This window comes from Eurosta solidaginis, chromosome 4 (genome assembly GCF_040869045.1).
Source record: "Eurosta solidaginis isolate ZX-2024a chromosome 4, ASM4086904v1, whole genome shotgun sequence".
In the NCBI taxonomy this organism is placed as follows: Eukaryota; Metazoa; Arthropoda; class Insecta; order Diptera; family Tephritidae; genus Eurosta; species Eurosta solidaginis.
In genome coordinates, this window is record NC_090322.1 from 178,546,007 (window position 1) to 178,571,718 (window position 25,712).

Below are 25,712 nucleotides of genomic sequence, written 5' to 3' on the forward strand. Positions count from 1 at the left end.
ACCTACACTGAACAAGATACTGAGAAGTGGAATTCAATCCAAGTTGACTAAGAAATTGATTTAGATAATTATGCCATGGATACTGAAGAATCTGGTGATGACAGCCAAGGCGAAGGACAGACCGGAAATTCAATAAAAGCTACTGAAGTCATTAAAAGCTTCGATATAGCTATCGCATGGGCTGAAGCTAACACCACTGACTATGCTGGCATAATAGTACTGAAAAGTCTACGCGAAAAAGCGGTCCAAAAGTCAATTTCCAAACACAAAAAGCAAACATCTATTCGTAAATTCTTTCAAAATAAATAATCTGTTTTGTTTACATAAACAAACATGAATTTAAAGCTAATAAACCAAGTTAAAGAAAATGTCAACCTTAATATAGTGAACAACCTGGATACTGTGAACATTAAAAAAATTATCAAGAGTTATAATGCTTGACCGAAAGAGATGACTCATTTTCTCCTGTTTTTTTTTTTTAATCAAAATTAATTTTGGTTTAAATATGACTAATAACTTAAAAAACTTTAGTTATTAAACCAAAAACAATTTAGTGATAACTTTTGGCAAATTTTTATTTTTTATTCAATTTTGTATTTAAAAAAATGTGAAAACGTAAAAAAAATATATTTAAAAAATATGCATTGAAAACATTCGGAATTTCAATTTTTACTTCTTAGCTTAACAAAAGAAAATGAAGTCACACAAAAAGGAGCACTAATTTAAGTCACTAAAAATAATTACATATTTAATTAAAACAAAATAATAAATTTTTATTTTTTAACAAAAAAAAAAAAAAAAAAAACCAAAAAACACTTACATTTTTTACAAAGATTAAAATAAATTTGGAGTTTATATGTTTATATATAAGCAAAAAAAAAAATAGTAAACATTTGAATTCACTTAAATTTTTGACCAAAAATTTAATTACATTCGCAATTCTTATTTTTGAGCAAAAAAAAAATATCAAATCACTTAAATATGTGTGCAAAAATTAAATTAGAATTCTAGTTAATATTTGAAATGTTTTTATTTTTTAACAAAAAAGTCTTAAATCATCTAATTTTTTGACAAAAGATTAAATTGACACTCGGAATTTTAATTTTAGTTTTTTAACAAAACAAATATCAATACACTTAAATGTTTGCCAAGGATAAAATTTACATTCATTTGATTCAAATTCGCAAAATTTTTTGATTCACAATTGGCATTTTTATTTTAATTTTTTAACCGAAAAAAAATTTTCTAAAAATTTAAACACACTCGGAACCCTTATCTTTTATTAAAAAAAATTTATAACTTTAATTATTGAACGAAAATTAAATTAACTCACAGAATTTTCAGTTTAATAATTTACCAAAAAAAATAAAAATTTAATTCACTTAAACATTTGACCAAAAATTATGTTACACTCGTAATTTCTATTTTCTATTTGTTAACAAAAAAAAATTTCAACTTACTTAAATTTTTGATCAAATAATAAATTCACTGTTCGAATTTTTATTTTAATTTTTTAACAGAAAAAATTTAAGACACTTAAATTTGTGAAAAAAAATTGTTTGTCAAAACTTCAAATACATTCGGAATGCTTATTTTTATTTCTAAACAAAAAAAAAAAAGAAAAAATCTCAAATCACTTAAAATTTGTGACTTAAAATTAAATTAACCGCTTGTATTTTTATTTAAATTTTTTTGTAGAAAAAATTTAAGATTTCTAAATATTTTACACTCGCAGTCCTTGTTTATTATATTGAATAACAAAAAAAAAAAAAGGAAAAAATCTCCAATCACGTAAAGCTTTTACCAAAACTTAAATTAACACTCAGAATTTTTATTTTTACATTTTTACTAAGCATAATTTTTTATTTTTATAATTTATCACAAAAAAAAAAATAATAATAATTTACTTCAATTTTTGACCAGAAATTAAGGCAATGCTCGGAAATTTAATTTTTTAACAAAAGAAAAAAACAAACGAAAAAATGCCTCAAATCACTTAGATTTTGACCAAATGAAAATTTTAGATTTTAAAACAACAAATAAATTAACTCTGGGAATTTATGTTTTAATTTTTAAGATAAAAGAATGAAGTCACTGAAATTGTTTAAAAATAAATTAAAATACATTCGGAATTCTAATTTTTATTATTCAACGAAAAAGGAAAATACAAATCTGAAATCACTTAAATTTTTGACTAAAACTGAAATCAATACTCGGATTTGTTATTTTTTTATTTGAACAAAAAAAGGCCTCTAATTTGTTGACCAAATTAAATTAACAATCAGAATGTTTATTTTAATATATAAACCCTCAGAATTCTTATTTCTTAACAAACAAAGAAAAAAAAGGATTAAAAAATGGTACTTCCTCAAAATGTACATACCTTACTCGCTTTAACCGTTAACCCCTTTTTTTCAAGAAAATATTTTTTATATGGTTTTTAATTTAAATTTAGAACTAAGGGTGTTATATTGCTCTGTCGCAAAAGTGTATGCAGGGTATGTGCGTATGCATATGATTTAATTTTGTGTATGCGAAACGATTTGATTTGAGTTTATGCAAAATTAACATACATACCAACACACATACATGCTGATTTTGTGTTTTTTGTTTGTTTCTTAAATAAATTAATTCACGTTACATTTACCTTTTTCATTCGATATTTTTTTATTCGATTGTGTGCTTCAAATTGTGGTTATGCGTTTTCTTGTTTCGAGTATTAGTTTATTATTTGTGTGAGTGTCTTTTTTGGTTTTTTTTGTTGCCAATTTTAACGTTGGCAATTTGTTCAATTAGTTAAATAATCTAAAATGCTAATTTGTATAAAATCACATTGCTGGGTTTCGGTCGATATCTCGTTTTAAATTAATATATATATTTTCCTTATTACGCTTAGAATTATTAGCATTGTTAACGCAATTTTTTTTTAAAATTTTTTTGTTTATTTTTAATTTGGTGCTGTAACTAAAATATTTATGTTTTTTGCTGTCAATGCCAATGCAACGTCCTCGTTTTTGTTATTTGTAATAATCGCAAGAACAATTTATTGCCATGTGCATACATACATTTTTTCTCTAAGGTTTTTTTCAATACTTTCATTCATTATCTATGCTATGCTTTTATGTGTTACGTTTGCTTATGTTTTACAGAGCATTATATTTTCTTAATATTTGCTACTGAGTCTTAGTTTTTTGTTGTTGTTGTTGGCATTGACACTAGGATCAGTGTTTATATTCCGGATATCGACCATTCTCCATTATTTGTCCTGATTGACTGTTGTTGCTGCTGCTGGTGGTGTCGCCTTGCTGCTGCTGCAGCTGCATTTGCTGCTGCTGTTGATGCTGTAATTGATGCTGATGCTGATGCTGATGCAGTTGATGCAGCTGCAATTGTGTTTGTTGCTGCTGTTGGCCTGTATCGGCTGACATAGGCAAACGACGGCTGAGCGGTTGGATAACACTTCCACTGCTTTCCGTCTCCGTTGAGGGTGGCGAGGGGTAATAGTCCCTCTGATTTACATTTATACCATTTGGCACGACTGCCCCCAAACCCATTATAGAGTTGCTGTTGGCTGCCGCTGCTGCTGCCGCCACCGCAGCTGCCGTTGCCGAGGATTGATGATCGCCGTGGTGCTGGTGCGGGTGTTGATGATGTATAACGGTACTCGTTGTAGCCGTTGACATTGGTCCGACGCCGCTGGATTGTTGGGAATCCGACATTGTGCCGGATTGCGGTTGATCCAATACCACGACGGATACCACATCCTCACTCGCCCATCGGGCTAACTGTTGTTGAGCTTGAATAAAGTCATCACTAGAAAATAATAATCATAACAGGAACAGCGGTACACGGAAAAAACAAAAAAAAAATTGGATGGGAGGATATTTTTTAACGAAATTATAATAAAAAAAAAAAGTGAATGCGAAACGTACCGTAATAAAGTAAAATAATTTCCAAACAAAGAAATCATTATGTAATGTAAAAAAGTGCAACCAAATGATTTAGTTTGAAAAAAAGAAACAAATAAAAATCAAACAACAGTTTTTCAATTGATTAGCAGGCAGGAAAGTATTGCAAAAGCATTGAAAATTTGAAAGAAAGAAACGAGACAAAAGAAATCGACAACAAAACCAATTAATGATTATCACAATCCACAAACGAACAAACGTGAATGAGTAGCATTCATATATATATACTTCAAATAGATATAATAGGGGGACTCATGATAGCATATAAACTTATAAGGTGTAAAATTATATCCATTTACACACGCTGTTATATGAACGCACCTAGTAATACTCTTGATAAACTTGATTGTTTATCAGCTGTATTATTGCCGAACAACATTTTTTGATTGTTATACAAATTAAAAAATGCCAAGACTAAGTGAAAAATCAAAACTAAAACGCCTTTACTTGCTGATGTTGGAGATTTTTGATGAAAATGCCTGGTGTAATGTCTGCAAGGTTGCATTCCTTTGAGTTTACCGCGTTTACACAATGAAATGTGCGCGTAAATTTATACAAATTGTGTAAATGATTTTTCATACAAAATTTGACAGCTCGTGCGTAAACTAGATAAATTTATACGTTTACACACTTTATAAGGCATTTATACGGTTACATGAGTCCCCCTAATGTTATGTGTATGTGTGTACGTATGTACATATGTTATGCGGCAGTTACCCACGAACGTACGTAGAAAAAACGTGTCAGCTGACACGACCTATCTTATGAGTGGGCAATGTAAACGAAAACTCACCGACGTGCAACGCCCGTACGTACGTAGCCCGGAACGTAGAAATCAAAACAATTTGGATTTTTTCCGTAAGAACGTGTCAGCTGATCGCTCTCTCACTAGACAGAGTTGCCTAGTAAACTTTTGTGCGTTAATTTTTGACCGTTTGTAATTTTATGCAAAAACACCTAATTAAAGTTTGAATAATGGCGAAAATAATTCGAAATTATTATGTAAAAGTGCTGATTATAAATATTTAATCTATTTATACTTATTTAATATGTATTCCGGCCTTTTCCAATATCAAAAATTAAATTGGAAAAAGTTGATGTTTCCATAAGCATGCATGCAAACTGGCCAATGGCAACAGTGCTTTGTTGTAAACAATACACACACAAATATGTTATGTACATGTACACAGACGCACACATTGATTCCTACGGGCTTGAGAGTTCGGTCAAACGTGCTTCGTACGACAAACGTCCGTACGTACGGCACACGTCGGTGGGTAACTGCCGCATAAGTATTTATTAATATATATCCAACATAAATCAGTGTGCTTATGTGTTGTTATGTATATATTTACAACAATTAAGTAGAGTATACATATGTGCATATGTATGTGTAAGTATACATAAGGCATTCCCTGTCAAAAAGCCAATCAAAACTTTAATTATTGTTCTCCTTTTTTAATAATGCCCACAATTTTCTAGTACGTAGGCAGACGAGTTTGGATGCTTTACAGTACAGCAGCAATACATTTGCCGATGGATAACAATATTTTATAAAGACCAAGACCAGACCTGCCTAAACAGATATTTTTAGAGAGCGAGTATCTGAACCCTATTTTCTAAGCTGCTGTATGAATGCAGAAGAGTTCTAAATGATTTGGGATTCAAAACAAGGGGTTTTTAACCCATCATCAGGGACATGAAGTTAGTGAATATGCAGACTACCTATCAAAACAGGATACTACAGCAGCATTCTATAGTTCAGATCTCTTGTGTGGACTCACAAAGGCACACACTAGGGAAGCAATAGGTAACTGGGAAACAAAGCAGTTTCCACAACACTGAAATGATTGCCCAGGGCAAAGACATGCAAACTTGTTTATAATCTCAGCAGAGAGAACCTACGAACTCTCACTGCGTACTAGACGATAGACTGTAGTCTACGATGTCACCTTAGTAAGTTAAATCTAGCGTCATCAATTCTGTAATTTTGTGAGCTGGAGGATGAAACGCGGGTTTATATTTTCTGCGAATGCATTGCTCTGCAAAAGCAGGGACTCTGCCATCTTTGTGAAAGTTGGAGATAAGGGTTCTTCGAAAGATTTACGGACCTCAGCGTCAGAGACGGCCGAAGAATATTTAGTGATGAGTTGTACGAGCTTTACGCAAACATCAACATAGTCCAGCGAACTAAAACACAGTGGCTACGTTGGCTAGGCCTTGTTATGCGAACGAAAGTACGGTCCTCGATCGGCTGGGGTGACCAGGTGTAAAACGATTTAAATTATCTTGGTGTGACCAATTGGCGCCAATTAGCCGAGTGCTTCACTGTAGAAAGTGGTCGGTATTCTTAATTTAAGTAGCACAAATATTTAATAACGGTAGTATGTTAACTGGTAGATGAATAATGATAGACCAAATTTTAAATAACTATATCAGTGGTGCACAACGCCGGCGGAGCTTTGAATTCAGACACAATTTTTTGTCATTGTAATCTGTGTTTACGTGGAGAATGTTTGAGCATATAAGTCCCGCATGAGATGTTCACTGCTTGCTGTACAAGCTAAAACTGATTGATTGCTTGCTTTACTAAATCTCACTTACTGCGCTCACACCGACATTTAGTTGAACGCCGAATAGTTTTCCACAGCTCTACAAAGCTCTCGCGTGCACCACTGAATTAAGTATATGCATGAATGAATGTATGTTTTTAGTATGTATGTACATATGTATAGGTACATATATGCTAAATTCTTTATGTGCGAATATGCAAAGAAATGGGTGAGAAATGCAGATGTGAGGGTTAAAGCAATTATGTAATTGAAAATGAAGTTAATTAAAATAATTAGTTACATATATCTAGGTATGCATGTATGGTAAATACTTATGGGAGTTAATCTGAGAAAAAATATTTTTACTTATTAGTAAATATACTATGTATGTGTACTCTGCAATAGTATGGACCAAATAATTAAACTTAAAAATACTTATGAACATGAAACATTACGAATGCTTTGCCAATTCATGTAAGAGGTGACAGTGACTAACTGATGAGGTCTTATGCTGGCTGGTAGGCTAGCGACGTGAGTGCATTTGATATGATAAGAAAGAGCTCAGCACAAAAACTATATAAATATATATGAAGAGTAATCGCGAAAAGCGGCGTAAGCGCTAATCATAAGTTTGTCCGCAAAGAAAAAAATAAACCTTTTTTGATCATTTCCAGCAAAACAGCAACAGCAAAATTACCGGCACTGCAAGCAGAACCAAAGCGAAGTACCTGCTGTCATCGAGCAAAGAGTCAGCGCATACGCGCCTTGGCAACCACGCTACTGTTGGCAGCCATAATTTCGAAATAGTAAAAGACTTCGTTTATTTGGGAACCAGCATCAACACTAGCAGTAACATCAGCACTGAAATGCAGCGAAGAATCAATCTTGCCAATAAATTCTACTTTGGACTAGGTAGGCAATTGAAAAGTAAAGTCCTCTCTCGGCGAACGAAAATCATACGCACAAGTAACTTATCGTACCCGTCCTGCTATATGGGGAAGAAGCATGGACTATGACAACAGCAGATGAAGCGGCTTTGGGAGTGTTCGAGAGAAAAGTTCTTCGAAAGATTTATGGACCTTTACGCGTTGGCGATGGTGAGTACCGAAGAAGATTTAATGATGAGCTGTACGAGCTATACGCAGACATTAACATAGTCCAGAGAATTAAAATGCAGCGGCTGCGCTGGCTAGGCCATGTTATGCTATGATCCTCCGGCCAAGAAAGTGTTTCTATCGGAACCTGCCAATGGAAGCAGAGGTAGAGGGCGGCCCCCACTCCGTTGGAAGGACCAGGTGGAAAACGATTTAAACTCCCTTGGTGTGACCAAATGGCGCCGGTTGGCGGAGCGAAGGAGCGACTGGCGCGCCTTGTTGGACGGCCATAACCGTTTAGACGGTTAAGCGCCAATTATGTAAGTAAGCAAGCAGAACCATTGCACATTTATTGAAGTTTTTAAATTTGTTCATAGAATACATTTTGTGGCTTCGATGAAAAAATATCCGATTTTTTTTTTTTCGTTAGCATTAGGGTTTGGCATACTTATGTACATACTACTTAAATAATGTTATGTTTAGAATGCATTCATTTGTGGTATCTAAAATTATTATACGAAATTATAGTTACTTTTGATAGATTTCGTTAAGACTGGCGTATGTCAATACAGTTCAAAGATATCATTTTTTTTTAAATATTTTCGGTATTCAGTAGCGTCATAGAAGCGTACAAGATATATCATGTAGCTACGATTCCTCTACGTCGCAAGATCTGCGCACGAAGCTAATTTTAAGCGTCACTACAAAAACCAAAAATTTGTTAAAAAAATAATTAATTAATTTATGGAGGCTATTTTCGTCATCGAAACTAAATGCACCATAAGTAGGAAATGTTGTGTACATCTCCATGTACATATTTAAAAATTATGAAAAGCAACTTTACACCACGCGAATGAGTGAGAAAAAGGATTTCTTGTTTGGAACCTGTTACAGTTCTTTGATCTATTTAATAATGTCTATGATCAGCGGTGGACCACATATACACTATTACCAAATTGAGAGTGGCTAAGTATACACCAGTGGTGCACAACGCCTACAGAGCTTAGAATACAAACGCAACTTATTGTAGTAATATGTGTTTACAAGGAGATGAGTAGAGTATAGAATTCACGAGGGAGATATTTACTGTTTGAAGTACAAGCTAAAACTAATTGACTGCTTGATTGTTTACTGAATCGCTGTCGCTGCCACGATTGCTACGTTTGGTCCATTTGGCCCAAAAATGGTCCCTTCCAACCCCATTTGGTCCGATGGTCCCTTTTTTTCAATTTTGGTCCTTTTTACGCAGCAGCCACGCTTTTGTACTTTTCTTCCTTTTTCACTGAGGTTAAAATTCACAACTCTGCCCACAACATTTGATACACTTTCAATTTACTTATGTATATGGAAATCTTACCACAAAAATTGCTGTCAATAAAGTATAGCAGACCGATGACATTTCATAGGAGATATTTTAGGCGAGGCATTAATAAGAAAAGTCATGGATTTAAGGGCAAACACATTACACGGACTTATCAGAAAAAAACATGTTTTAGTATCCAGAATTTCGATCGGTTATCAAACACTTTTCGTGATAGATTTTTTTCACTAGTTGAGCTAAGAAAATTTTTCTCAAATGCACGTGCGCCTCTAAGAACTTTGGCAGGGCTCTCCACTGATGGATGAATTTGAATTGAAAACTAACTAAAATAATGAAACCAATTGGTTTTATGTTTGGTAACACTTTCAAAATTTTTTACAAAGAAACCCTATGTAAAAATTGAAGGAATGTTGTGGTGTTGCAGAAGTATTGTGGTGTTAAGGCACGCCGAATACTTGAAAACTAAGTAGCTTGGAATAAGAAATATTTTAACTGTAAGTAAAGCAGGAATACTTCTTGAAAGCTGTAACTTTATAAATGAATAACGAATCGCTATTGAACAAATTTACTATTTTATTCAGATTTTGAAGCAAGTATAAAAAAGATTTGATTTCGAAAGAAGTGTTTTGTGTTTTATTCTCGTAGATACAGAACCCCATAAACTTCAATAACAACGCTGTTAACTAATTTCTAGTACATACTTAAATGTAATCAGGTCCCGCTATTGCACAGTTGAAACTTTTAAGACGTTTGATTTTTAACCTCAACGTTCAGGGGAAAAAGTAAGCATCATTTATGATTTACTGAGTTTGCTTATAGTTCGGCTAGAACAAAACGCAAATTTTTGAGCCTTTTCTTACTAAAACCTAACTGCGCTACATATTTTATTTCTTTCCAATGAACAACATAATGCTGGAACTAAGAGATTTGTCAGCAAAACTACGTTCAAAACGTATAGTTAGTGAAGGCATAGACTTATCCTAGAAATTTGAAAATATAATACCTAAGAGTAGTGTTTTTGTTTGTGCAGTTTGAATTAAGTCTCCTATTCGCTAAGTCTATTAAAGTTTTGTTTAGGAAACCATGGAAACATCCTGAAAATTTATATTTAACAATGACTACGACACATTTGTGAACTGCTTGCATCACAATCAAATAAAACAACAATTTGGTCCCTTTTTCTGAGATTTGGTCCTTTTTTTCGATGGATTTTGGTCCCAAATGAAAACATGGTGTGGCAACCGTCGTCGCTGCGCTCACATTACATCTAAGTGAAGGCCGAATAGTTTCCCGAAGCTTTCGAGCGCACCACTGTTATACACAAAAGCGTAGCGAGATTTTTACCGAGTAGTCGTTGTGACTAGGTAGGCAAATGAAAAGCAACGTCCTCTCTCGGCAATATGAAATCATGCTCTACAAGTCCACGGTGGCTCTGTGAGTGTTTTGGATAAAAGCTCTTCTAAAAATTTACTGGCCTCTAAGCGTTGAAAAGAGCATGTCCCGAAGTAGATTTAATAATGAGCTGAACGGGCTTTACGCAGATATCAACATAATCGAGCAAAATAAAATGCAGCGGTTACGCTGGCTAGACCATGTTATGCAAATGAATGATGAAGCTCCGGCTAAGAAAGTATTTTTATTGGAACCCACCTATGGAAGCGGAGGAAGAGAGTGGCCGCCACTTCGCTGGAAGGACCAGGTGAACACCGATTTAAATTCCCTTGCTGTAACCAATTGGCGCCAGTTAAGCCAGCAAAGTAAGTAAGTGAGTCGTTGTGCTCTCGCTCATCATATACGTATATTGCCGCTTAGCAGGTGCTAAGCTCATGCCCACCCCTAATCATGAATAAAAAAATATTTTCTAACTACAGAAATTAGCATCAATAAAAAGTAAACAAACTTTTTGTTCTTCCTTTTTTTCAAGGCGTACGGACACCCACCGCCAGTCGTTCTGTACGCGTAGCTACATTAACCTTACATGCTTAGTTGTTTGCACGCAGCCGTCGCCTCGTGTGCAGCTCTCCATTCAAATATGTATATGTGTTCGACATCAAAGCGTACAGATTTCGCATGCTGCGTAATGTACGCGTCTATGAAGCTACGCCACGTGTGCATCTTCCCTTTTTTGTTTCAGCATATTTTTGGTTCTTTACTTTACAACACTACTACTACTACAATTACAATACAGCGATTTAAATAATTAAAATAGAAAAGTCAACTTAACTCCTAAATTTTTTACAAAACAAATTGAATTAAATCGAATAAAATTTAGATATTCAATCAAATTATAATTACTTAAATATTTCTTAAATAAGTGATCATAAAATAGGATTACAATACGATTTAAGGGATTTGCTTGAACTGATTGCGGTAGTTGGATGTGGATATTCAGTGTAGGGCACTGGTAATCTGGAATAGGGTGGATAATGTAAGCCAAAGGCTGTACAGAAAGATTAAAGGATGAAATACACAAATTAAGTCAAATTGGAATTTGGATAGCCTTTGAGTAAGCAAGCGACAGCGGGAATCTACTTAAGTGTTTAGCTAAGGGTTAGGTCATTGGGAAAATAGGAAAGAAAAGAAGCTCAATAAGGTAGTATATGCGGGAATCTCGAGCTAATTTAAATTGCATATTGTAGAATATTCGGTTAATCTGATATGTTTTTTTTTACTTGATTTGGGATATGCATTCAGGTATGGGAAAAGCAAACGTAATATGAGAACTACTTAACTTCTCATACATATGGGTATAAGGTATACTGGGTGACAGGTGACAAAAGTGAGAGGAATATGGACATAGAGCGAGGCAAAGGTAAAGGAAAAGGAAAATATATAAAGAGAGATAGACAGAGAGAGAGCGTGTGAGTGAAATTGAATGCTACGAGTACCTACCTCTCACTATCGGGTGTTTCCCGCGGATCGATACGTGCATCAACCACCGAACGATCATGGTGATCGGCACTCTCGTAAATACCCTCGTCATCCTGATGCAAGTGTGTATGCGACGAGTGATATGATGAGTGTGGGCCGTGCGTAGCATGACCGTGGGCATGCGAATGATGCGTATGATGTCCGAAAGAAGCATGAGGTGAATGCGATTGATGCGATGGATGTCTATTAGCTGCTTGTGGATGTCTATACCTTCCGTAAGCGAAGCGCGACTCTTCATCGGAACGTGGACGACAACGACTGCTGTAAGACGGATGTATTGTTGCAGTTTTCTGGGATTGTGCTAATTGCTGATTTGAGCTGCGATTCAATTATAGAGACGTATTGTAACATCATCATATGTATGTATGTATGTATATATGAACATATATATATGTACATATATTAATTAAATATGCTCTCATACAAATGATACCTATAAAATTTCACACACGCGATATACACACACTCACACATACTTTACTTAAGTATTGGTGTAATGCAAAAAAATAATTGTTTAAATTAAAAATTGAAAAAGAATACAAAAATTAACAATTAATTTAGTATTTAAAATTAGATGCAACGAAAAGTACTGGTATCGCATGGAATTAAAAGCACTCAGAGCCGGACTTAACATGTTAAGACAACTAGGAAACCAGAATCTATTTTTTGAAATAATTTTGTCCTGCTGCTCTAAAATCGGAAAATTAATCTTTCAAACAACACAAAAAACTGTCACTTAATTAAGCTTAAGTACAATGAGGCTAAGTGCCTCTGGTCAGCTTGAACGTAGACCATACGGCCATAATAGTATAGCATCATCAAACACAGAACGACTACCTGATACCGTATTTGCACTTCGAAGGGGCTCTTAGAGCCATAGTAGAGGTGGATGGTTGACGCAAGGCGATGCACGTGTACACCGTTAGTTCCGAATCAATGGAAGAAGTAGGATCTGCGATATACTGCACTGATCCGGGAATAGACGTATCCTCAAGTTGCCAGATCACTGTAAGGTTTTTTAGGCGGAAGTAGTAGCTGTAACCAAAGCAGTGGAGGCACTGGATACAAATAGCTTAAACTGCAGCCGCGTCAACTTTTATATTGCCAGCCGAGCAGCAATTCAGGCAATAATATCCCATAGCACATTATCTGAAATTTTGTTAGTGTGTAAGCAATCTCCGGAAAGAGCCGGGATAAAGAGAAGCGTATATCTATATTGGGTTCCAGGGCATATGGGAATAGATGGAAATGAAAAAGCGAATGAGCTAGCTAAAAAGGGTCCATCCCTTGAAGCTTGCTCTGTAGACGTCCCAATTATATTGGGCGAGACTATGGCGAGAGCTGCACATGATGGACCAAGCAGGAAAGGCGTGGACCCAAGCGCAGGGCTGTAAGGTATCGATGATCATGTGTAAGTCTTACAACCTTAGACTAACAATGTTACTTCTATCATTAAAAAGAGAGAACTGTAGACTCATGACGGGTATTCTGACACTGTCTTTTGGCATCAAATACCTTTAAATTAGGATTTGTCAGTTATAGTAGATTTAGGAATTACGGGCTGGAGGAGGAAATAATCGAACATGTTTTGTGCTCGTGTCGTGCGTTTGATAGGCTAAGACTCCAGCTATTAGGAGTGATACAGCTGTCAGATCTAGAAGCAGCAAGTGGCTTAAGACCTAGGAAGCTTCTAGTATTTGCCAAGAGAACGGAGTTATTTTATAACATAGGTCCTGGTTTTTGATAGGGGTTTTCAGTTTGGTCATTAAACAAAATTCTGCTAACACTACGGACTCATTCAGCCTATGTGAGGTGCTTACGGACTGGCCAATTCAACCTTACTTACATAACTTATATAAAATCAAAAAGTTTCGAAAAGCTATGAGGGTGAGTATTTTAGGATAAAAAGTGTTATTCTTTTCTTAACTGCAGTCAGTCTTAAGGTACTGTGAAGCATGTGGGAAATGAAGTAGTTTTTGTTGCTACAGTCGGAAAATTCGGCGTTCAGCACCAGGTTCCATCAAAATTTGAACTTTTCTCCGCTCAGTGTCATGCTCTGATCAGTCATGATTTCTGCTTTTGTTGTTGTATTAACAGTGCTTCAACCGTAATTTGGAACCTGCCCCTTTAACAACAACTTCCCTATGGGCCACCGCTGTTGAAACCGTTAGTTCCCTTGGGCTTCCGTTAAGTACTTTGATGACAATTTGTGAGTGGTCGCACCCATTGTATGAAGCACTGTTAACAAAATAACAGGCAGCCGTTTATATCTGAGATCGTTTCTCGTGCCCTGCTCTACACTGCCATGATTCAACCAAAGAAATTACGGGCTGAAATGCATGAGTTGCAGATGTTTTCCGAAAGAAATTAATGCCCAAAATAACACAAAAGAAAATTTGCAGAAGACAGAAGATTTCTCAAATAATGCGGACCTTGTAACTGAAGTAGTGGGAGTACTTAATTTATGTAGGGAAAACATCATCTCTAAATAACAATGGAGATGAAGAACCCGATGCCTCTATCCCTTACGATGGCAAATACGTCCCACCACCCAACTATGTCGAATAGAGAGTTTTGTATAGTGGATTATGCGCCAAGCTGTTCAAGTCAATAGGAGATGATCTGGTCAATAACACGATTTTGCTCTATCAGTACGGCTACAATGCCTGGTTAGTCTACTGTAGAGAGCTTTTTAAAATCCATGCTGGCTAGGTCTTACTACGCAAATTATACGAATGTTAGAGTAGGCGGTTACGTCCTCTTTTGAAATCTTTAATGGAATTACGGAGAATGCTAGACTAATATTTATTGATAGGATTCCAAATCACTTTCGAATCTTTTGGGTTTTATTATTATGCATAGGGATGTTAACGATAATGAAGGTATAAGTACATATTTTAAGAATGTGACTTTTTATTAACAAAATTTCGTGTCTTTTCTGGACTTTATCTTAGAGTACTGATCTATGCCAATTTCTAATATTGCACGTCTCCAATGAACAACCAATTATGAGTTTATTTAGATAAAATTATCGTTAACGAATTTTTTGTTAAAATATGTTGAATTTTGGTTCTGGTCCCCTGTTCAGTCACTTAAGCTCTCCTTATGTTAGTCCGGCTCTGGTTGTAGTAGCCTGCGACAAGGCGTAACACAAAAGATCAGCTCTCATGGCTTCACTTGTATCTACTTTAATTTGCTTTAAGAAAAACTTAAAAACTTCGTTTAAAAAAAATCAAGTAATCAAGAAACTTTTGATCCTTTTCGCGAACTGGGATTCGATTCCATGTAACAATTTGGCTATCATATGTCTGTGTTGAAGTTTTTATGAATTATTCTTAGAGCCGTTCTGTACTTTTTAAAAATGACTAACATGTTGATGCATGGGACCGAATCCCAGTACAAGAAAAGCATGTGATGAAGGATCGTCGGATCCCGAAATATGTAATCCACGAATCCACATGTAATCCACGAATAAAAAAAAATTGAATTCCTCTAACAATAATTTTCATTGCATACTATTTTCTAAGAGGATTCATAGAGGTGCCTATTTTTTTGTTATGAAAACTACTACTAAATACCAATTATGCTGATATAAAAGTTTACAGGCTTATGAGTTGAGGACCTTATCAACGGCTGAATAGAAGAGCACTCCGTTAAGACTGCCGTTTGGAAAACGCAGTATATTTTCAGAATACGTTCGAAGGACAAAATATCTCGAAATTTGTTTGAAAAATACCACGTTTCAATATAAGTACATATCGCTCATTTGCTGCAATGGCGTCATAACTCAAAAAACATGACTTTTGAGTTAATAACACATAAACGTACCCAATATCATGATCTATGTTGTACAAACAAATCTTCGTGATCAGTAAAAATTTAGCACGTGGTATAAAAATGAAAATATGCCTTTATATGCGCAACATATGACAGTTAAAATCTTTGGATGGCTCTCCTGGAAAATTGTGTTTTTTGAGTTATGACGACGTTGCAGCAAATGAGCGATATCGTCGGTCCCATGGAAGACTAACACTTTTCGGTACCTCGCGTGGAAAACTAACACTGCTCGTTATGGAAGGTAAGCATAACCATGCATTTATCAGTCAGGGTAGAGTGAGGAGTTGATGCTTCTTAAATGGCAGGTAAAGGACGACTTTTTAAACTTGCAAAAGTTGCAGAAAGCGAGGAGTGCTGGGCAGAATACAGGAATCTGTTGAGGATCTATAAACGTGAAATCAACAGGTCAAAGAGGATTTCATGGAAACATTTCTGTGTGGACATAGAATGATCCAGCGAAACGGCGAGGCTGAGAAAATTCCTCTCTAAGGAAGATGCAGTCCAGGGACTAATAAAAAAAGACGACAGGGAATGGTCCGACAGTAGTGAAAAGTCTCTTGAGACGCTATTTAGCACACCCTTCCCATCAGGGGATAATGCAGAGGAATTGCATAACTTTGTCTACACTCCAAATACGAACCGAGCATTATTAGGATTGGTGACCAATACCAAAATTAAATAGGCGATAAAAAATTTGTAGAAATGCTTAGTTTAATATTTTAGCGTTGCATAAAACTGAATCGCGTCCTGTAATCTTGGAGAACGACTCTAGTAATCTTTATTCCGAAAGCGTGAAGAAGCAGTTATCTTTTCTCCTAAAAACCCGAGAGAGATAAATAGATGTATATATAAAATCGAATATGAACGAAGCATTATTCTCTTCAGCACGACATGATTCCACTAAACCAGGAATATGTCTCAGACGTTTTTCTCAACATTGCCGTGGTTTTCAACAATGTATCAAAACGAGCAAAAATTGGCAGTCTCAACCTGATTGAAGTACATTCAGCATTGATAAATTGGAACGACTGCATGTTAAACTGCAGAATCATCACGTCGTAAAATCGATAAACAGAGGAACGCCGCAGTGTGGGGTATTATCGCCAAAGCTGTGTGCACTGGTCATCAACCAATTGCTTAAATAGCTCGACAGGGGAGCAGTTAAACCAACTATCACCTCTCTGATGGATCAGGCGCTTCGGAATATACATGATTGGGCATCTGAAAATGGATTAACCGCCAATGCGGAAAACACCGATCTGGATTATTTACTAGGAAATATAGGGTTCCTAATTGGACTAAGGCTAAGCTTGGTGGGGTAACACCATCGATCATCGATTCATCGATTCATCGATTAGTGTGAATAGGCTAACTTATTCCGTACCAGCGCTTCGAAGAGGCTCTTAGAGCCACAATAAAAGCGGATGGTTGGCACAGGGATGCCTAAATGGCAGACGAGATGATACATGTGTGCACCGATGGTTCCGAAGTAATAAAATATAGTAGGGTCTGCGGTATACTGTGGAGATTCAGAAATAAACAGATTCAACAAGCTGCCGGATCACTTTATTGTTTTTCGTGCGGAAGAAGTAGACGTAATCAAAGTACTAAAAACACTGGAAGAAAATAGCTTGAACTGCAGGGGCGTCAATTGTTTTAGATGTATGAAGGGCTGTTTGGAGAAGAAAGCGATCGAGCACTTGTCAGGCTAAGACTATAGCTATAAGTAGTGATATAGGCATCAGTTCTAGAAGCATCAAGTGGCTTAGGTCCTAGAAAACTTCTAGTATCTATCAAAATGATGGAGTTATTTTATAACATAGGTCCTGGTTTTTGATAGGGTTTTTCAGTTTGGTCGTTAAAACAAACTTCTGGCAACACTATGAACTGATTCATTATATATGAGGTTCTCACAAACCAGCCAGTTCAACCTAACCTAACCTACAAATCTGGACCTGAACGAACTGTGTTAGTCTTACACACGACCAATTGATAATTAGTAGTCTTCTACGCAAATAATAAACGGTGTTAGTGTGGAAATTCGAAACGTGTTAGCCTTCCATGGGATCGACAATATATGTATCTTCTGAAAAAAGAGGCATTATTGAAGCAAATTCTGGGATAATTCTGGCATTTGCTAGGATAGTCCGTTTGCGAAACGCCAGCTTATATAGAGCGCGATCTTACACTCAACCGATGTTTAATTCATTCAAATCAATTCTAACGTTGCAAATGTGTTTGTAAGAATACCAAACAGGAACCAACCTTTATCACACCAGATATTCCAGCCTAAATCCTGCAAAAATATTAAAAGTTGCAAATAATATAAGTGCCATGTGTTTTATCAATTAACTTAGATATTTATTTTTTTTGGAATTTTATAAAATTTGTTTATTATATTGACTTTTGTCTGTGCTACTGGAAATCACGGTAATTTGTTCAATATACATAGGCATATTTAGTGGTGGTAAAAAATGGCATCAGTTAAAGCGGGTTGCAGCATCTCACAGCATACGTTTAGATATACACACATATACATATATATTTCATAAATATTTGTTTAATGTTTATATACTACCATTTATGTAAAGTTAGTAACAAGTACACTAGTTTTTTTTTTTTTACCTTCATAACTAGTTTTCTAAAAAAATAGGCACCTACTGTCCTAATTTACAAAAAATGATTCAAATGCATAATAAAAAAGAGAACAAATTAAATAACTTTTGATAAACCAAACAAGCAATTCAACAAAGTTGTAAGTAGAAACCATATAAATCGAAGCAGAATTGCAGCGTTTAACGTGTTGCCGTATAGCATGTACGTAACGTTGCGTTTCAGGATCATTTAAAAGCTCGTTTCAAGCAAATGAAACCCTTTTTTTCTGTGTCTGAACTAGGGCAACCTAAAATATGCAAAAAATACCCATTTTATATTTGAAAACAACATTAAAATCTTGATTTATACTTAAAAATATATAAGCTATAAAGTATGAATTTTTTATATTCCGAAAGAACCAGGGGGACAAACACAGACTAAAAATCTGGATAAACTGTTTTCCTCTTCAAGCACGTGAAATATTCTGAAGGATGCATTTCCGCGTCGCGTAGTCTCTTGTTTTGGTGGTTTCCACTGATCATCCAATTTCAACCGACGCAAACTTCTTTTTATGTTTTTTTTTGTATGTGAATACAAAGCTCAGACTCTTAAAGTCCTTCGACAGAGATGATAGGAACTGTGGCCTACATTCTTGTAAGGGTGATAGAATTAACACAACAAGGGGTATTCAAGTCTAATGGTGACCGTTTAGCCGATGTAATCTTATTGGCTTTATGGAATAAATTGTAATGGATTAAATGAAACCATTACACAAGCCGAACCAAAGTTTTTTATTCGAAATATAAAAGTAAAAAATCATCAGCTGAATCCTGTATATGCTAATTTGGCAAAGCGGCGAAAAACGTACGTTGGCTTCAGCGAATAAAAACTCAATATAAATATTTGTTATACACTATCAAAGTATTTCTATAGCTTCCCTTCATTTTTTCACCCCAGTCTACCTTAATGCATAAATGCCATATTGCTACATTACTTAAACTCATATTTTAATAAAATATGCCTATAAACAAGTACAAATTGAAGTAATTGAAGTAAGGAAGTCTAAGTTCGGGTGAAACCGAACATTACCATACCCAGCTGCACACTTGAAATGCTGTTGTTGTTTGTTTTTTGTGCTTAATAGTGTTACAAGGCTGCGAAATAATACATATACATATGGTTCTATTCTGAACAAATTTTTCTTCGAGTTGTGGCTCCCGAAACATAGAAAATTGCTTAGTCATAAAAGGGGCGGTGTTACGCCCATTTTTAAAAATTTGAAGTTGTTCCTATTTATTGTTATAAATCCACTTGGGAAGTGAAATACTATTGTAATAAAGCCCTTTTTGCAAAGATATAGCTTATTTTATTAGCCCACGACCCTTTTAAAAATCTTTTATATAAAAGTGGGCATGGTCCTCAACCGATTTCGGTAATTTTTATACTCAGTTGAGCAGAGCTCACAGAGTATATTAACTTTGATTGGGTAACGGTTGGTTGTATAGGTATAAAGGAATCTAGATAGATATAGACTTCCATATATCAAAATCATCAGTATCGAAAAAAATTCGATAGAGCCATGTCCGTCCGTCCGTCCGTCTGTCCGTTAACACGATAACTTGAGTAAATTTTGAGGTATCTTGATGAAATTTGGTATGTAGGTTCCTGGGCACTCATCTCAGATCGCTATTTAAAATGAACAATATCGGACAATAACCACGACCACTTTTTCGATATCGAAAATTTCGAAAAATCGAAAAAGTGCGATAATTCATTACCAAAAACGTATTGAGTGATGAAACTTGGTAAGTTAGTTGAACTTATGACGCAGAATAGAAAAATAGTAAAAGTTTGGACAATGGGCGTGGCACCGCCCACTTTTAAAAGAAGGTAGTTTAGAAGTTTTGCAAGCTGTTATTTGGCAGTCGTTGAAGATATCATGATGAAATTTAGCAGGAACGTTACTCTTATTACTATATGTCTGCTTACTAAAAATTAGCAAAATCGGAGAACGACCACGCCCACTTTTTAAAAAAAAAAATTTTTTAATTCAAATTTTAAAAGAAAAGTTAATATCTTTACAGTATATAAGTAAATTATGCCAACATTCAACTCCAGTAATGATATGGTGCAACAAAATACAAAAATAAAAGAAAATTTCAAAATGGGTGTGGCTCCGCCCTTTTTCATTTAATTTGTCTAGGATGCTTTTAATGCCATAAGTCGAACAAAAATTAACCAATCCTTGTGAAATTTGGTAGAGGCTTAGCTCCTAGGACGGTAACTGTTTTCTGTGAAAAAGGGCGAAATCGGTTGAAGCCGCGCCCAGTTTTTATACACAGTCGGCCGTCTGTCCTTCCGCTCGGCCTTTAACACGATAACTTGAGCAAAAACCGATTTATCTTTACTAAACTCAGTTCACGTACTTATCTGAACTCACTTTGTATTGGTGTAAAAAATGGCCGAAATCCGACTATGAGCCCACTTTTTCGATATCAAAAATTACGAAAAATGAAAAAAATACCATAATTATATACCAAATACGAAAAATGGGATGAAACATGGTAATTGTATTGGTCTATTGGCGCAAAATATAACTTAAAAAATAAACTTGGTAAAATGGGTGTGACATCTACCATATTAAGTAGACGAAAATGAAAAAGTTTTATATGGCGAAATCAAAAGCCCTTGGAATCTTGGAAAGAATACTGTAGTGATATTATATATATAACTAAATTAGCGGTACCCGACAGATGAAGTTCTGGATTACCCTGGTCCACATTTTGTTCGATATCTCGAAAAGGCGTCCACCTATAGAACTAAGGCCCACTCCCATTTAAAATACTCATTAATACCTTTCATTTGATACCCATATCGTACAAACACATTCTAGAGTCACCCCTGGTCCACGTTTATGGCGATATCTCGAAAAGGCGTCCACATATAGAACTAAGGCCCACTCCTTTTTAAAATACTCATTAATACCTTTCATTTGATACCCATATCGTACAAAAAAATTCTAGAGTCACCCCTGGCCCACCTTTATGGCGATATCTCGAAAAGGCATCCACCTATGTAACTAAGGCCCACTCCCTTTAAAAATACTCATTAACAATTTTCATTTGATACCCATATCGTACAAAGAAATTCTAGAGTCACCCCTGGTCCACCTTTATGGCGATAACTCGAAAAGGCCTCCACCTATAGAACTAAGGCCCACGCCCTTTTAAAATACTCATTAACACCTTTCATTTGATACCCCTATTGTACAAACGCATTCTAGAGTCACCCCTGGTCCACGTTTATGGCGATATCCCGAAAAGGCGTCCACCCATAGAACTAAGGCCCACTCCCTTTTAAAACACCTATTAACACCTTTCGTTTGATACCCATATTGTACAAACGCATTCTAGAGTCAACCCTGGTCCACTTTTATAACGATATTCCGAAAAGGCGTCCACCTATAGAACTAAGGCCCACTCCATTTTAAAATACTCATTAACACCTTTCATTTGATACCCGTATAGTACAAACAAATTCTAGAGTCACCCCTGGTCCACCTTTATGGCGATATCTCGAAAAGGCGTCCACATATAGAACTAAGGCCCACGCCCTCTTAAAATACTCATTAATACCTTTCGTTTGACACCCATATTGTACAAACGCATTCTAGAGTCACCCCTGGTCCCCTTTATGGCGATATCACGAAACGGCGTCCACCTATGGAAATAAGGATAACTCCCTTTTAAAATACTCATTAACACCTTTCATTTGATACCCATATCGTACAAACAAATTCTAGAGTCAACCCTGATCCACCTTTATGGTGATATCCCTAAATGGCGTCCACCTATAGAACTATGGCCCACTCCCTCATAAAATACTCTTTAATACCTTTCACTTGATATACATGTCATACAAACACATTCCAGGGTTACCATCGGTTCATTTTCCTACATGGTGATTTTCCCTTATGTTGCCACCATAGCTCTCAACTGAGTATGTAATGTTCGGTTACACCCGAACTTAAACTTCCTTACTTGTTCTTCATACCTTATAGTAAAGGCAACCTCTCTGCCAAATTTTGTTACGATAGGTTTAACGATTTTTGATTTATGATTAATAATATTTGTAAAATTGATTTTACCGCAAGTAGGCGGTGCCACGCCCATTATAAAAATTTTTTACAAATTTTTATCCAGTCTCAATACCAGTTCACGCGTCAAATTTCAACATTCTAGGTGTATTATTTACTAAATAATCAGGTTATTTGTGTTTTCCAAAAGGTTATAAATATAAAAAGTGGGCGTGGTTATCATCCGAATTCGCTCATTTTCAGTACCAATCTATTCTGGATACAGATAAGCTCGTGTAGCGAATTGACATGGCTCAATCAACTTTTTTTTCCCTTCCTGATGATTTTGATATATGGAAGTCTATATCTATCTCGATTCCTTTATACCTGTACAACAAACCATTATCCAATCAAAGTTATAATACCCTCTGTACAAATACAGCTGGTTATAAAAATATGCAGATATGCATTTATTTTAAAATATGCTATATAAAGTGTAGTTCAAACTTCATATATTTTTGTGGAATGTATGCATATTTTTTTTGGTTTAGTGGTTATGAGTCACATAAAAATTATACTGTGGCATACTTTGGGTTGCCCTTGCCATAACAATATTCCAAAAAAAAAAATATAATTGTTTAATTATCTAACTCTTTTACGTCAACGTACTGGAAGTATCGTTGTGAACAAAACAAGTGTGATATCTTATCTGTCAAATTGTCTGACAAGATGTTCTTTATCAGTGGTCGTCAGCTAGTGAAATAATTATTCGCGCTCACTTCACACGTATTATTATTCTGTTTGGTTTAAGCTGCAATTACCCACCGACGTATGTCGTACGTACGGACGTTTGTCGTACGAAATACGTTTGACCGAACCCTCAAGCCCGTAGGAATCAATGTGTGCGTCTGTGTACATGTACATAACATATTTGTGTGTGTATTGTTTACATACAAGCACTGTTGCCATTGACCATTTTTCATGCATGCTTACGGAAACATCAACTTTTTCCAATTTCATTTTTGATGTTGTAAAAGGCTAGAATTAATATTAAATAAATACAAATAGATTACATATTTGTAATCTGCACTGTTACATTATTATTTCGAATTATTTTCACAATTTTTCAAACTTTAATCAGGTGTTTTTGCATAAAACTGCAAACGGTCAAAAATTAGCGCACACAACTTTACTAGGCAACTCTGTTTAGTGAGAGAGCGATCAGCTGACACGTTCTTACGGAACAAATCAAAATTGTTTTGATGTCTACGTTCCGGGCTACGTACGTACGGGCGTTGCACGTCGGTGAGTTTTCGTTTACATTGCACACTCATAAGACAGGTCGTGTCAGCTGACACGTTTTTGGTGCGTACGTTCGTGAGTAACTGCCGCATTAGTCGTCGCTGAACAAGCAGAATAGCAACTTCGGAGGAGGCTATTGTTTATTTGCGTATTTGCCAAAGATATTTTGCAAACAAACGCTCATCCGCAGAATGTTTTCATGGTTTAATGTTGATATTTTCTTTGTTTAAATTTTTTCGTTAGACTCAAGCAATGAAGTGGTATTTATATGGCATATTTTGGAATTGTTTTTTGGGTATTAACAGACATGCGTGCATACGTCCTATCTCATTGCTTCTTTATCAAAAACTCAACCATTACCACTACGATGATTTTAGTCTTACTAACACAGATACAGTTTCAATTTTGGTGACCACTATTCTATAAGCAGTTTTATCGCGTTTTAACAGCGTAGATAGAAAGAGACGCAGAATGAGCGTGCCTCTTTGTTTGTCTTTTGACGCTCGTGCTTTAGATATCACTCTTGACTTAACCAGAATAGAAGGTATACTTGGAAAACGGAGCCATTGTATTTATTTTACTTGCTAGGTATGGACAGAAATGCCGACATAACGATATAACGAAAAAATCTAACGACTTAATAAAAAAATTCGCCCTAGAAATGCTCAAAAAATTGTTTCATTAGTCAAATAGTAGCCATCTCTCAAGAAAACTCAGACGCTTTCTGCTACCTTTTTGTAAAGATTTTTTAGGAATCAAGTACAGAGCGGCACTTGTTTCGCTAAGAAATATATGTAAATGATAATTATTGCTGAGCCATGAGCCTGTAAGAACCTAGTCGGTTAAAAACCAGGAATAGCAGTGACTATATTTATATGTTTTTTAAATGGAATGTAGCATGTTTTGAGCAGTTATTACATGGAAAGCAATAATAATATTTATGTTTGTTGACCACATGACGTTTCAAAAAAAGAAAAATAAATAAATAAATTTAAGGCGCGATAACCTCCGAAGAGATCTAAGGCCGAGCTTCTCTTCCAATTTGCGGCGTGCTCCTCTGGATTTTCCCTACAAATTGGCCGGACGTGACCTACATGTTTTATGCCGACTCCGAACGGCTTCTGCAAGGCAGATGAGTTTTCACTGAGAGCTATTCATGTCAGAAATACACTCGGAGCGCTTGCCAAACACTTCCGAGGGCGACCCCGCTTCGAAAAAATTTCTTCTAATTGAAAAACCTTATTTCTAAAATTTTGATGGTGCTTTGCCCGGGGTGTGAACCCAGGGCATGCGGTGTGGTAGGCGGAGCACGCTACCATCACATAAGAACAAAAAAAAAAAGCACAAGTAAGGACGGGACTGACCTCATAACTTTGATGAATGAAGCTTTACAATAATTTAATGAAATTTGAAAAATTCATAAAATCTGAGCAATCGGTTGTATGGAACATATATATTATATTTAACCAATCTTGATATTTTAGGCATCTTGTGAAAATTCAAGTCTCTAGCTGAAAAAATCGGAAAATTGCGAATTTTCTGAAAAATCGGTTGTATGGGAGATATATGCTATAGTAGTCACATCCTATCGATTCCGACAAATATCTATTGAACCACCAAAATGTACTAGCTCACCAAATTTCACCAGGATACCTTAAATATTGAGGGACTAGTTTGCATTCAAAAAGACAGACCGACATGACCTAATCAACTCAGCTCATCATTCTGATCATTTCGTTATGCCTGCTGGTGGGTCTATCTCTTCTCCTTTAAGCACTTACGTGTAACATATTATTTTCATGAAAGATATAGAAAGGGCAAAGATATTAATGACTACCAATACGAAGGGAAAATTAACAGGTCTGGTTGGTCCCCATCGAAACAAGAACGTTATAAAAGTCAGCCCCTAAAATTTTTCAAATTTTTTTTTTGATCTGCAGCCAATGCTGTAACTCTGTTATTTAACATCCGATTATTGACAAGCTCTGTAATTGCTTTCAATGCCTTTTGGAGCTCTGCAGTAATTTTCACATACTC

The 25,712-nt window shown here is 35.6% G+C and overlaps 1 protein-coding gene across 28 annotated transcripts in view; it reads right to left on the reverse strand.

The window, feature by feature from the left end:
- Positions 1-2,085: 2,085 nt before the first annotated feature.
- The window catches only part of mmd (mind-meld), a 1,228,927-nt gene continuing 1,205,300 nt past the window's right edge, over positions 2,086-25,712 (reverse strand). For 22 of the 28 annotated variants that reach the window (XM_067784016.1, XM_067784007.1, XM_067784005.1 and 19 more), the window contains 2 exons: positions 11,828-12,184; positions 2,086-3,813 (listed from right to left, as the gene is read on the reverse strand). In XM_067784016.1, coding sequence (XP_067640117.1) covers positions 3,222-3,813; positions 11,828-12,184 — 949 coding nt within the window. In that variant the 3' untranslated portion in view covers positions 2,086-3,221. The remainder of the gene's footprint in view (positions 3,814-11,827; positions 12,185-25,712) is intronic. The other 6 variants (XM_067784029.1, XM_067784026.1, XM_067784027.1 and 3 more) reach the window with 4 other exon arrangements.